Source organism: Apus apus, chromosome 2 (genome assembly GCF_020740795.1).
Source record: "Apus apus isolate bApuApu2 chromosome 2, bApuApu2.pri.cur, whole genome shotgun sequence".
Classification (NCBI taxonomy): Eukaryota; Metazoa; Chordata; class Aves; order Apodiformes; family Apodidae; genus Apus; species Apus apus.
Window position 1 is genome coordinate 635,923 of NC_067283.1, and position 12,067 is coordinate 647,989.

The 12,067-nt window shown below is 50.0% G+C and overlaps 1 protein-coding gene across 3 annotated transcripts in view; it reads right to left on the bottom strand.

The window, feature by feature from the left end:
• Window positions 1-12,067, bottom strand: part of DHX30 (DExH-box helicase 30) — a 34,277-nt gene that overhangs the window by 4,827 nt on the left and 17,383 nt on the right. For all 3 annotated transcript variants that reach the window (XM_051610998.1, XM_051610996.1, XM_051610997.1), the window contains 9 exons: window positions 11,552-11,662; window positions 9,064-9,419; window positions 8,445-8,571; window positions 7,554-7,703; window positions 6,337-6,489; window positions 4,234-5,055; window positions 3,012-3,090; window positions 2,141-2,245; window positions 841-1,016 (listed from right to left, as the gene is read on the bottom strand). In XM_051610998.1, the coding sequence (XP_051466958.1) occupies window positions 841-1,016; window positions 2,141-2,245; window positions 3,012-3,090; window positions 4,234-5,055; window positions 6,337-6,489; window positions 7,554-7,703; window positions 8,445-8,571; window positions 9,064-9,419; window positions 11,552-11,662 (2,079 nt within the window). The remainder of the gene's footprint in view (window positions 1-840; window positions 1,017-2,140; window positions 2,246-3,011; window positions 3,091-4,233; window positions 5,056-6,336; window positions 6,490-7,553; window positions 7,704-8,444; window positions 8,572-9,063; window positions 9,420-11,551; window positions 11,663-12,067) is intronic.

The window sequence follows — 12,067 nt, forward strand, 5'->3', positions numbered from 1 at the left end:
GGGCTCTGCTCCCCAGGAACAAGGGATGGGACAAGAGGAACCGGCCTCAAGTTGTGCCAGGGGAGGTTGAGGTGGGATCTTGGGAACAATTCCTTCCTGGCAAGGGTTGTCAGGCCCTGGCCCAGGCTGCCCAGGGCAGGGGGGGAGTCCCCATCCCTGGAGGGGTTTCCAAGCCCTGGAGATGGTGCTGAGGGACATGGGGCAGGGGTGGCCTGGGCAGGGCTCAGAGAACAGTTGGACTGGGTGACCTTAAAGGTCTTTCCCAACCCAAACAATTCTGTGATTTCCTATTCTAGCACAGGGAGGGGAAGTGGCAGCACTGTATGGCCAGAATCCCTTCTTCCAGGAGCAACAATGGCTCAGCTGCTTTCATGTTTTATGGAAGCGAACACACTAGGCCCAACACAGCCAGAAATGTGGCCTGAGAAGTTTTAAGAGGCCATCTCTCTTCAAGCTGCCTGCCAAGCCCAGACACCAGGGATGCGAAAGCTTCAAATGAGAGCAGGTTATGATGAAATCCTAGAAACAGGCAGGAAACGAATAGAAAAGCTACAGCTGTCAGATGGTGTAACAGAGGGATGGGGAGAGAGGACGGTTTGCTTTCATTTTCTTTGAAGACACCAGAGCTTTGCCTGTTCAGTAGAATTCGATGTGGAGCCTGGCAGGGAGCCTGGTAAAGGCAAACACTCTGTCCCCAAACAGGGACACACTGCCAGTGCCCCGAGGACCAAATGGGAAGCAGCTCAATCATCCCATTAATGGCAACTCAGAAGGTACTCTGAAACCATCCATTAGCTCCAGTGTGTCCCAATGCACTTAAGGGGGAGAAAGCATCAGTACCTTGGTCTTTAGATCATAGCGTTCCTCCTTGTGTGTGCCACTGTCCACCACGTGGACAATGTCATTGATGGTGATGGAGGTCTCAGCGATGTTGGTGGCCAGGACAATCTTCCTGACGCCAGGTGGAGGCCGCTGGAAGATGTTTTGCTGGTCCATCATGGGGATGTTGGAGTGCACTAGGAGATAAAACACTCAGTCCCGCCCTGCTGAGCTGCTTTGCAAGAGAAGGCCAAGGTGGGCAGGTTCTCAGCCCTTCTGTACCATCACCTCCCACTTCCAGAAATGGGGGACAGGGATTGGGACACCACTTGTTATACTGATGGTCACTGTTAGGAGTTTCCTGCCAGCCAGACCCCAGGAAAACTCTTCCACACATCATCTGGGAAGGCCTCATTTCACTTGCTTCAACCTATGGATCAACATCAGCAGGAGCTCTGATCATCCCCCGTCCCCAGAGGCTAATGCCACCACTAGGATGTCCCTGGGCCCCTAAAAGTCCCACTGCCTCCCACAGTCCAGTTCTGCAGCTCCTCCATTTCTCCTGCCTCCAGAGCAAAGGAATGGCTACCCTCATTGTCATTTGGTTGCACTTGGTCAAAAACGGTTCTCAGCAAGGGCCTGTAACTCTTCTACATCACATATTTGCCCTATGACAGGTCAGTGGTGCAGAGAAACACCCAGCAATGGCACAGAACAGCAGGGGAACACAGGAACATGCAAGTGTCGCAGAAGAACTCCTGCACTGATTAGCAACTGAGCTGCTCAAAGCTGTGCTCCTGTATGGAATTATTTCACCTGGGTAGGGAGGACTATTAAAACAAACAAACAAACAAAAAACACCACATACAAACCAACCCCAAAAAATCTTACAGCCTTGCAGACTAATACTGGCTTTTGTTATACGTTTCCCTCCCGGGACAGAGAACTCTAAATTCATTAATCAAAGCTGAGCTAGAGTACATCTCTATCCCACAGAACAGGTCTTGAAGATCTTGATGTAAGCTCAACATGGAGCTCCAGCAACACAGAGTTTAGCAGTTTCCTCCTTGCCTAATTCTGAACTGCTGGAGGCAACTGGAAGCCAGTCTCTTTGATGACATCCAGGTTGGGATGGCCTCTGCCAGGAGGAGTCATTTGTGCTTAACATGCACAATTACACAACAGGTACCCACATCTGAGCATACAAGCTCATGCAACAGCTGAAGGGGCTCATCAAGTCTATTGGCCTTCCCATTCCCCTGGATCCTGGGAAGGAAAGGTCTGGCACTGCCATCCCACCTGACAAGAGCTGCCATCCCACCTGGCAAGACGAGGTAGCGGCTGTTCTGGGAGCCCAGCATCTCCAGCAGGCGCTGCTGCACTCCTTTGATTTCCTGCCAGCCCGGGAGGAAGCAGAGGATCCCACCTGGAACACAGCACGAGTTAACAACAAGCAACCTAGAAATCCCAATGTTTTTCCCCAGCTGGAGACACAGAGGGGCCACCCATTATTTCCCTGAGTCCACAGCAAGGTTTAGCCCAAGAAAGCCAAGGAAAAGCAGGGCCCAGCCCTGGGATATTCCTTGATCTCTAAGAAAACCAGCATCATACTTAGGGTGAACAAGTGGCAGATACAACCACGATGGGAAGTCAGACCCAGGGGAAAGTTCACCTAGTCTTGATACCTGCTGTGCTCTGCTTCAGTAGCTTCCTTAGGGCAAGGTTTTAAAGCCAGAAAGCCAGGCTGCCTGCAGTGTGAGAGCTAATACCTCCTACTAGCTTTGAAACACTTCAAACACTTCATCGGAGAGCCCTGCCTCCTTCACAGAAACATCACCTCCCAGGCAAAGATATTTAACAGGGATGTCTCTCCAATGCAGAAATACACCTAAATCATGCAGCACCAGGCTGCAGAAGCTGGAGCACAGACAAGTCTTGTCCTTCACCCCAGGAGCAGTGATATCTCAGGACACTAAGACTGAGACACTGAGGACTTGGATGCTGTCTGAGCCAAAGACTCCAAATCATCTCATGCCACACTGCTTCAGACCACCCAGTTCAACAGGAATTCCAAGATGGCCTTGCAGAAATCAGCTCAGCATCATGGTTTCTCTGCAAAGGGTCTGGGCTCTGCAGGGTTCACTTTGTTCCTGCCAGCAAAAGCAAAGAGCAAGGGGGGAGGCAGAACCTACCTGGTTCTCCGTGGGCATCAATCTGCAGAACGAGATCAGTGATCAGATCGAGATCAAGGACACATTCATCATCTGATTGCTGATAAAACAGAAGGACACAGGCAGGTAAGTGAGGGGCAATCTAGCAGAAAGGCACACAGCCTCCCAGAGCATCTTCTGCAGAGAGCAAATGCCTGTACTTGGACAGCTTGCCCAGAACTAGGAGCCAAGAACCTCAGGAGCCTGGTTTTGACTCCATCTGGAACCTGCCCTGGTCACAAGTGCTGCCAGTTTCCTCTGCTGAGCAGTGAGAATACACAGTCCTCTTCCCTCTCTGCAGATCTGGGAGCTGAGCTTTGTGTACCTCGGCAGAGCAGCACCTAACAAGCAGCAAAAATTAGTATGACACTTCTGGGGACAAAACTGTGCTCTATGCACTTGGGGCTTTGAACCCACCAGGCAGAGAGCAGCAGCTTCTGGATCTCTCAGTAATTTGGAATGTACCTCTCATGCTTAAAAAGCAAAGGTAAAAATCCCAGCCACAATAGAAAGAGGAAGATTGCCCTGAAGGCAAGGGAACACCCTCAGCAAGTTTGCTGATAATACAGAACTTGGAGAGTGGCTGATACACCAGATGGTTGCTCAGCCACAGGGAGGGACCTCTGGAAAAATGGGCTAATAGCTTCTAGTCCAGCAAGCTGGATGAGGAAACATCTAGAGGTCACGGCCAACCTCAACAATTCTGTGACTCCATGAACCCACAAGTGCAGAAAGATCACCCACAGCAGAGTCCATGTCTGGAGGGCATTTTCCAGAAGAGCAGTCAGACTGCAAAAAGCAGCAATCAGGGAAGTCATTCATGCAGGATGGTGAGCACTCTGGCAGCAGACTGCTGCCAGCCATAACCAGCCTGCCCCAGGACCAGGCTTGCCCAGAGCACACAAACATCCAGGTCTGCATCTCTATATACACACACCAGTACAAGGAGCTGACTCAAACGATAGAGGGACAAAAGTAACTCAGACCCAAAACTGAAGTAATTTCATAATTTAATCTAAATACTCTGGGATTCTACTAAGCTGACTTTACCTCACGAGGTGTGGTGGAATTCCAGCTAAGCAAACACTGTCCAAAAACCACAGGGAAGAGGGACCAGTTCCAGGCCCAAACTCTCCACTGCCGATATGTCAGTAGTCAGCACCTCAGCCAAGGAAAGAGCTCAACCATCACACTGCAAACCCACCTTGATCTCGTAGTGCCGGTGTCGGTGCCGGCCCAGCTTGGCCAAGATCTCCTCCAGATAGTACTCCTTCACTGGGTACATGAAACCTGGCACCTTCACCACAGGGCAATCCCCAAAGTAATGTGAGAAACGCTGATTATCCCCCGTGGCACTCATCAACACCAGGCGCAGGTCAGGGTTGAGCTTCTGGATGCCTTTCAGCAGGATAAGCAGGAAATCCGTGTTGACGTCTCGCTCGTGGACCTCATCAACCACGACGTGGCTGACCCCCTCCAGGCTGGGGTTCCCCTGCAGCTTCCGCAGCAGGATGCCCACGGTGCAGAAGAGCAGGGCTCCTCCCCTGGCAGGTGGCTTGCTCTCCAGCCGCACCTGGTAGCCCACGTTCTTCCTCATGTTGGGACCCAGCTCTTGTGCCACGCGCTGGGCGACCGAGATGGCGCTGATCCTCCTCGGCTGGGTGATCACGACGTTGCAGCGGGCGCCGCGTCCCTCCAGGATGTAGTGCTCCAGCAGGAGCTGAGGGATCCTCGTGGTCTTCCCACAGCCTGTGTCTCCTGCTATTACCACTACAGGGTTCTGCTCAATGGCTGACAGGATGGTGTCCTTGTGAGGATCTACTGGCAGTGGGTGGCTCTCCTGCCACGAGGATCCTCTTCTTTTCCAGAGGGCCAGGAGATTCTGGCTAAGGCGCACTTCCTCGGCTTCCAACATGGGGATGTAGGTCTTCCCTGTGATTGCATCACTTATGGCACCAGATTCCTTGCTCAGGTTCATCATGTCATCAGCAATCCGGGGCCTGGATTCCCTGATGTCCACTGGATACTAGGAGAGATAAAGTTGGCAGGGACAAAGAGATTAGTACCAGTCCTGAGAAGGACCAAAAGAAACTAGTGTCTGGAACAGACTCAGCCAGATTACAGTGAGGATTAACCTGGGCAGCTCCCTGCCTTTTCCTCATCATGTCCCCTGATTCAAGAGACACATCAGAGCTGATGCCTCAGCCAACATGCACAAGCCAGTAACTGGAGCTCTCCAAGTCAGAGGCTACACTGCCTGCAAGTGATCCAACAGTCCCTCAAAGACAACTTTTGGAAGCCATCAAGTTCTGCAACCATCCTTCTCTCCCTCAGGAAACCCAGACACGTTAACTCACACAAAATGCAAGTGTTCAGCTAAGCCAGAAACATTCCATCTTGGCAAAAGACAAGACATAAGTCCCAGAGGAAGAACTAAAAGAAGCTACAATAGGTCAGGAATTGTCTCAAACACAAATCAAAGCGTTGGCCCAGATGTTTGCAGGATTAGAAGTTCAGCTACAAATCAGAATGACTCAGGTCACTCAGAAGCAGCTGCTGTCTCAGGTGCAGTCTGGGCTTTTTAGGACATTCACTACTGCTATGTTTACAGTATCTGTAGGATCACCTGAGATCTTCACCCTTCAGGCCCAAGAGTCTTGCATCAGTGTCTTGCCAACTGCCAAACAGGGGCACCAATTTTAATGACTTAAATAAGCTACACACACTCGTACCTGAGCTGTGCTCAGCCTCACCCTACCCTACTGCTAACTCCTGCTTTGAGGGTGAATGCTCCTGAGGAACCCTGTCTCACCACTGCTTTAGCTCCCATGGGGGTCTGCTCACCACAGGTCCCCAGGCAGAGGGATCTCCTGGGTGGAAGCACCATCAGGTGCCTGGGGACCTGCACTCATCAATGTACAATCCTGTGAAAGATACTCCCAAGGAGAATGTGCAAGTACCAGCACACGGTCCTTGTAAAGCTACAAGGCAACAACCAGTATTTGATGAAACCAAGGCCTGCACAAGGCAGCATCCACAAGCCTACAACGGAGGCTATGAGAGCCAAAACTGTGCTCTGTAACATTCTAAAAGCCAAATAAAGCAGACAAATGTCAGAGAAGTGTACAGAGAAGGTCCACTGCCCAGAAAGGCTCTCCCTTCCCCACAGGTCAGCAGATAGCAATCACCTTTTGTGGCAAACCACCAAGCCCTCAACGTTTTGTCACAAAGCTCTTAACCCAGGTGCAGTTCCTGAAGTGCCACCAGACCAGCCAGCAGTGGCTCCAGGGAGCTGAACAAGCCTTACATGGTTCAGGTAGTTCTCAATCTTGCGCAGGGTGGCCTCAGGCACCTTGATGTGGCAGGGCTTCCTCTGGTTCTCCCCGAGCTCCCGCAGGGAAGTCATGTTGTACATCGCGTGGCTGAGGGGGTTGTTGTTCTTGTCCACCAAGCCAAGGCTCTGCAAAGGAAGAGACAAACTCCCTCAGGCACAAGTCTGCCGCACATCACCAGCTGGAATAGACCATGCAAACCCTCTGGGTCCAAATGGGCCAACTCCCACCCCATATCCCAAACCCATCCCTTCCTGGTCACAGTGAGAAACAAGGCATGATCCCATCTAAACTCTGGTGAAATGCACACATGGGAGCCAACTGCTGCCTGCTCCATCACAATGCTCATAAGGTCTTAAATAGATCCAATGAAGAAATATGATTGAGTGGTTTGGGCTGGAAGAGACCTTAAAAGGTCAAGATCCAACCCCCCTGCCATGGGCAGGGACACCTCCCACCAGCCAAGGCTGCTCCAAGCCCCATCCAATCTGCCCTTCAACACTGCCAGGGATGGGGCAGCCACAGCTTCTCTGGGCAACCTGGGCCAGGGTCTCCCCACCCTCACAGCAAAGAATTTCGTCCCAAAATCTCATCTTAGGATGAGATTTGCATGTTAGAGCATAGGAAGTTCCACCTCAACGTGAAGAGCTTCTTTACTGTAAGGGTTACAGAGCACTGGAACAGGCTTCACAGAGAGGTCATGGAGTCTCCTTCTCTGGAGACTTTCAAGACCCATCTGGATGCATTTCTGAGTGACCTGCCCTAGATTTGGTCATGCTCTGGCATGGGGGCTGGACTCATCTTCAGAGGTCCCTTCCAACCCCTAATGTTCTGTAATTAATCTCAATCTCCCCTCTTCTAGCTGGAAACCCTTCCCCCTTGTCCCATCCCTCCCTGCCCTTGTCCCAAGCCCCTCCCCAGCTTTCGTGGAGCCCCTTCAGGCACTGGAGCTCCTCCAGGTGGGATCTCATGAGAGCCGAGTAGAGGGGAAGAATCACCTCCCTTGACCTGCTGGCCACAATTCTGACAAAACCCTCTTGCAAGGGCTGAGCCCTAAGGTTTGGAATGGCACATTTATTAAGCATGAAGCCAAAAATCCGAAAGTTTCAGGCTCAGATGCAGCAAGTCAGGTGGAAGGAGCTTCTGTTCAGAGGCACTACAGACACGGGATGCAGGAGCCAGGAGCAGGTACCTTCAGCTTCTGACAGGCCAGTGCTGCTGCTTTGTTTTCTGCCTCCACCTTGCGCCGGCCCTTGGCAGCAAAGGTCATGGGGCAAGGCCAGCGCAGCGTGAGCTTGCAGATCTTGGTCTTGGTGCCCACCGTGCGGAACTGCATGTATTCCTGAAAGGGACAGCAACAGGATCAGGCTGGGGAGAGGAGCCTACCTAACTAGGCAGGCAGCTTCAAACACACCCTGATACTTCTAAGCAGAGCTTAAATTACTGGGTGTGGGTTTTTGAAGGGTTTTTTTTGTGGGTTGGTTTTGTTGTTCTGTTTGTTTTTTTAAGAGCGCACTCAACAGTTTTCCTGCCCTGAATTCCACCCCCCAGCTCTCAAGGCACTGCCTGAGCAGAAGTGAGAGCAGACAATGTGGGAGACAGCACTGAGAACCTCCGGGTGGAGCACAGCTACTGCTGGCTAAGCCCATGAGGTCTGGAAAGGAGCTGGGTGACACATCCCAAGGAGAAGGATCACCAGATACTGGCAAGGATCGAGTTGTGGAAAGGTTCCATCAACACAGAAATTGCACCTTACTTCGAGCAACACAAACTTGTGTTTGTTGCAGGTGTGTGAGGAAATGCAAACATAGCACCTTAGAAAATATTCTCCTTCATTCACACAGCAGCTCCTTTGTCACCCTGGCCTCAAGTAACAATATTCCTCATCCTTCTATTGACACATTTCCTCAACTCTCACCACAAAGTCTTCTCACTCTCCAGGCTAATATTTCTAGGCCTAGTTTCAACCTCCTCCTCTCCCCACTTCTCAGCTGCCCATAAAAGCATCCAAAGGGATTCCAGCTAGAATATGTGAGCTTCAACCCTGCAGGTCCTGGCAGAGGCCAGTCAGACAGCACCTTACCTTGACTGTGGAGGAAGAGGTTGCAATCTGAATCACTTGGGCCAGGAGATTTTTGGGAAGTGGGAACTGCGTCAGGGCACGGATGGCAGTGTTGTCATCTGTCATTTCAATGGAACTCCCTCCTCGGCTGGATGGAAGGGGAGAACAGTTAGATCTACAAATAGCCACCCTGTGCTCAGACCTGCCTCACTTCAGGTCTGCTACTGAGCTCTGAAACCGAGTAGTTACAGCATAGATAATTTTGGGCATCTGAAAAGTGAAGCTGTATCTTCCTACTAAAATCTGCCAGCCCTGGCATGATCACCCAGCCCAGTGAAGTGACCTACTAAAAAAGAAATCAAACTTTTACACTAGGACTAAAAACCACACAGCATCAACAGCTTTTAACAGATTTAATAAAACAAATACTTCTGAATCCAAAGAACATCCCTAAAAACAACCATCACCACCAGGTCCTTACTGATCTGACTCCTGTTCACTATTCAAAATCAGGGATTTATGCTCCTAAAAGATGAAGCCAAGCAAGCAACCACGGTGATGGAAAGGAGCAGATTTAATATTGCCCTCCAAACCAGGGTTGCTAAACAAGCTGTATGAGCAGCTACCAGGGCAGACATACCTGGCATCTCTGCCTGGGGTTCGAGCATCCTGATGTGCCATGGGCAGATAATCAGAAACATCGATTGCTTCTTCTTCCAGCTCTCCTTCCTCCAGCTCCCCTTCCTCTAGCTCCCCTTCCTCCAGCTCTTCTCTCCTCATTGCCTTGGGCATCCTGCCCTGTTCCATGGGCTGGATGGAATCGTCGGGCTCCATCCGCCGCCAGCAGGTGGAGAGGTCGGCGAGGGAGGGCCCGGACTTGGAGCGCCACTTGCCCTCCGAGCACCACCTCTCATCGGGACAGCCCAGCTGGTCGGCCAGGAGCCGGTACTTGGCAGCATCAAAGAGCTCGTTTCTGGGCCCCAGCAAACCCCAACCCTGAGAGAGAAAAATGCATTCTTAGCTCCAGTAAAGAGACAGGTAACTCTGCAGGAAACAAACATGTCTGGAAAGGAGAGAAAGGCAGGAGGAATTTCTTTGTATCCCACAGAAAAAAAGGGAATGAGACTTTAGGAAACCTACAGCTTTCCTCCTGCCATTATTTCAGAAGAAAAAGGAATCTGTTCACTAACCTACCTCCCCAAAGCACAACTGCTTAGCATCAGATAGCTTGTCAGAAAAGGTAGGCCAAGATTCACTGGTATTTACAGATGCTTGTCTGCATTTCACATTCTGAAGTTTTGAAGCCCACCTCAGAGCACAAAATGCATCTTTTTGGAAAAGAGAGTCTAACCAAGTGAGGTCTGGGATAACACAAGAACTCAGGGCATGGTTCATCCCCTCTCTCTTCACAGCAACATTTGTGTAAGCAGTAGTAAGTCCTCCCTAACCAAGCAGTTTGGAAACAGAAGAGCTCCTACTCACTGCTGGCCCAACACCCACATTTAGAGGTGACATTACATGAAGCTCCAGGTGTAGCTGGAGTGCCACACACCATGTCCCACCACCCTGCTGCAATATAGCAAAAGTGACATCTTTAGGCCTCTCCATGGCACCATATTAGACAAGGCTGAAAGTCAGTGCTGGGGGAGTGCCAAAGACACTAGCTGCTCTACTCAGAGTCACTATAACCAGACAGTTTCTGCACCAATTAGGCAATACTACTTTTCTTGAACTGATTACTGTTTATTTAAAGAAGCATTTGGAGCTTTTTCCATAGCTAAGATTAGCCAGGGCTTCCTAGCATTAGGGTCTTCTGTTAGGTTATAGGTTCAGCTGCCAAAGCATGAGTTCAAAACTTCTCATGCTCAATCGATAGTTTCAGGGTTTGAGGTTTTTCTTCCCTTTATTTTTAGTTCTATACTGAAAATACCGTTTAGCCACTTCCCAAAAATCTGAAAAAAAAAATATCTAACTGCAGGTAGAATTTTTTATTCTTTGAAAACTTCTAGGCTCCCAAAGGAAGTAGGAAACAATGTTTTTCTTGCATACTGACTAGGGAGGATACAACAGAAACACATTCCAATGAGTGGTACCTGAATGAGACCAAGGGTGCTTCAGGTGGAAGGGAGTCAGTCAGTAAAACAAATCTTGCTTATTACAGGATGGAAAACACAAGTCTAGCACACAGGCCAGCTGAACAAACTGCTAGTTTTAATGCTGCAATTCTGAAAGCTTGATTTAAAAACTAAATAGTTATTTCTTAATGTAGTTCTCTTGATCTACAAGCAAATAAATAAGTTGTCTTATTGTCAGAGCACCAGCAGCATCTTTTCCAAGCTCCTTAGTAGGAAGATGTCATTCTTCCTACTCCATAGATGTAACTCCAAAAAGGTACCAGACACCAGTCCATGGCAGAGCTGAAGAGAAAACTGCATTTTATTCTCAGGTAGCTGCTGTGTAACACTGCATCTTCAACAGTGACCTGACAGCCTTGCTGGACTTGTTTGATCCTGACTGTACACATCTCTTCAAAGACTTCTGGCAGAGTAGTGTGACTTCAGAGCAATGGGGAACCTGAACACACAACTGACACACTAGGGCCTACAGAGCGAGGAGAGGAGCCCCCGCAGGTACTACACTCACTAACAACACACAGGTGCACTGACACATGGGTGGGTTGGTGAGCAGGAACAGCAAACACATCCCAGGGAAGCTCTACCTCTCACCATGGATGCTGAGACTAAGATTAAAGTCTAGGACACAAAGAACAAATACCAGAACTCAAATCATGTAGTGAGTTCATGTACAGAATCACAGAGTGGAATGGGTTGGAAGAGACCTTAAAGATCATCCAGTCCGAAACCCTGCCATGGGCAGGGACACCTCCCACTTGACCAGGGTGCTCCAAGCCCCATCCATCCCGGCCTTGAACACTTCCAGGGAAGGTGCAATGGCTGAAGCAAGCGGGCTTTTAAGCTCCATGGGCTCAGACAGCTCAAGACTTCACCCTCTGCTACAGATGAACAGAAAGGCCAACTGAGAAAGCGAACAGGCAAAGAGAGGTAAGGAATGACCCAGGCCTGCACTCTCAAGGGCTTGTTCCTTCCAGCTGAGGAGCATAAGCTTACCTTGAAGAGCTGACAGGCTGCAGCTGCTGCCTGCCTCTCGGCATCGATCTTCTTGGTCCCATAGCCTTCCACTTCCACATTCTTAGGCCACTTTATATGCAGAGTGACTTTCTGAAAAGCAAAAATAACCAGTAAAGTGAGACAGCACAGAACAATCTCTCTTCTCCACAAGGAACACACCGACTTCAAACATCTCTAACTCCAGGCAAAGAAGAAAGCTACAAATGAAAATCCCAAATTAACTCCTTGTTCAGTCCCTTTGGAGAAAGCTCCATTCCAGTGATTTAAAAAGAAAAGCCTGAAAAAGGGATTCAAGGTTTCCACAGTCCCAGAGAAGCTACAGGGCTGAGCCAGGCCCAGAGCCAGGCTGGTTTCCTGCACAGAGCCACATACTCTGGGCTGGAGCTCAGAGGGAACCAAATGCCAAGAGCTCCTTGCAGAACAATTCAGTTTCAGGGTAACTGCTCCTCTGCCCACTGCAGCACACCAGCCCATGCCTGAGAAGCAACACGCACC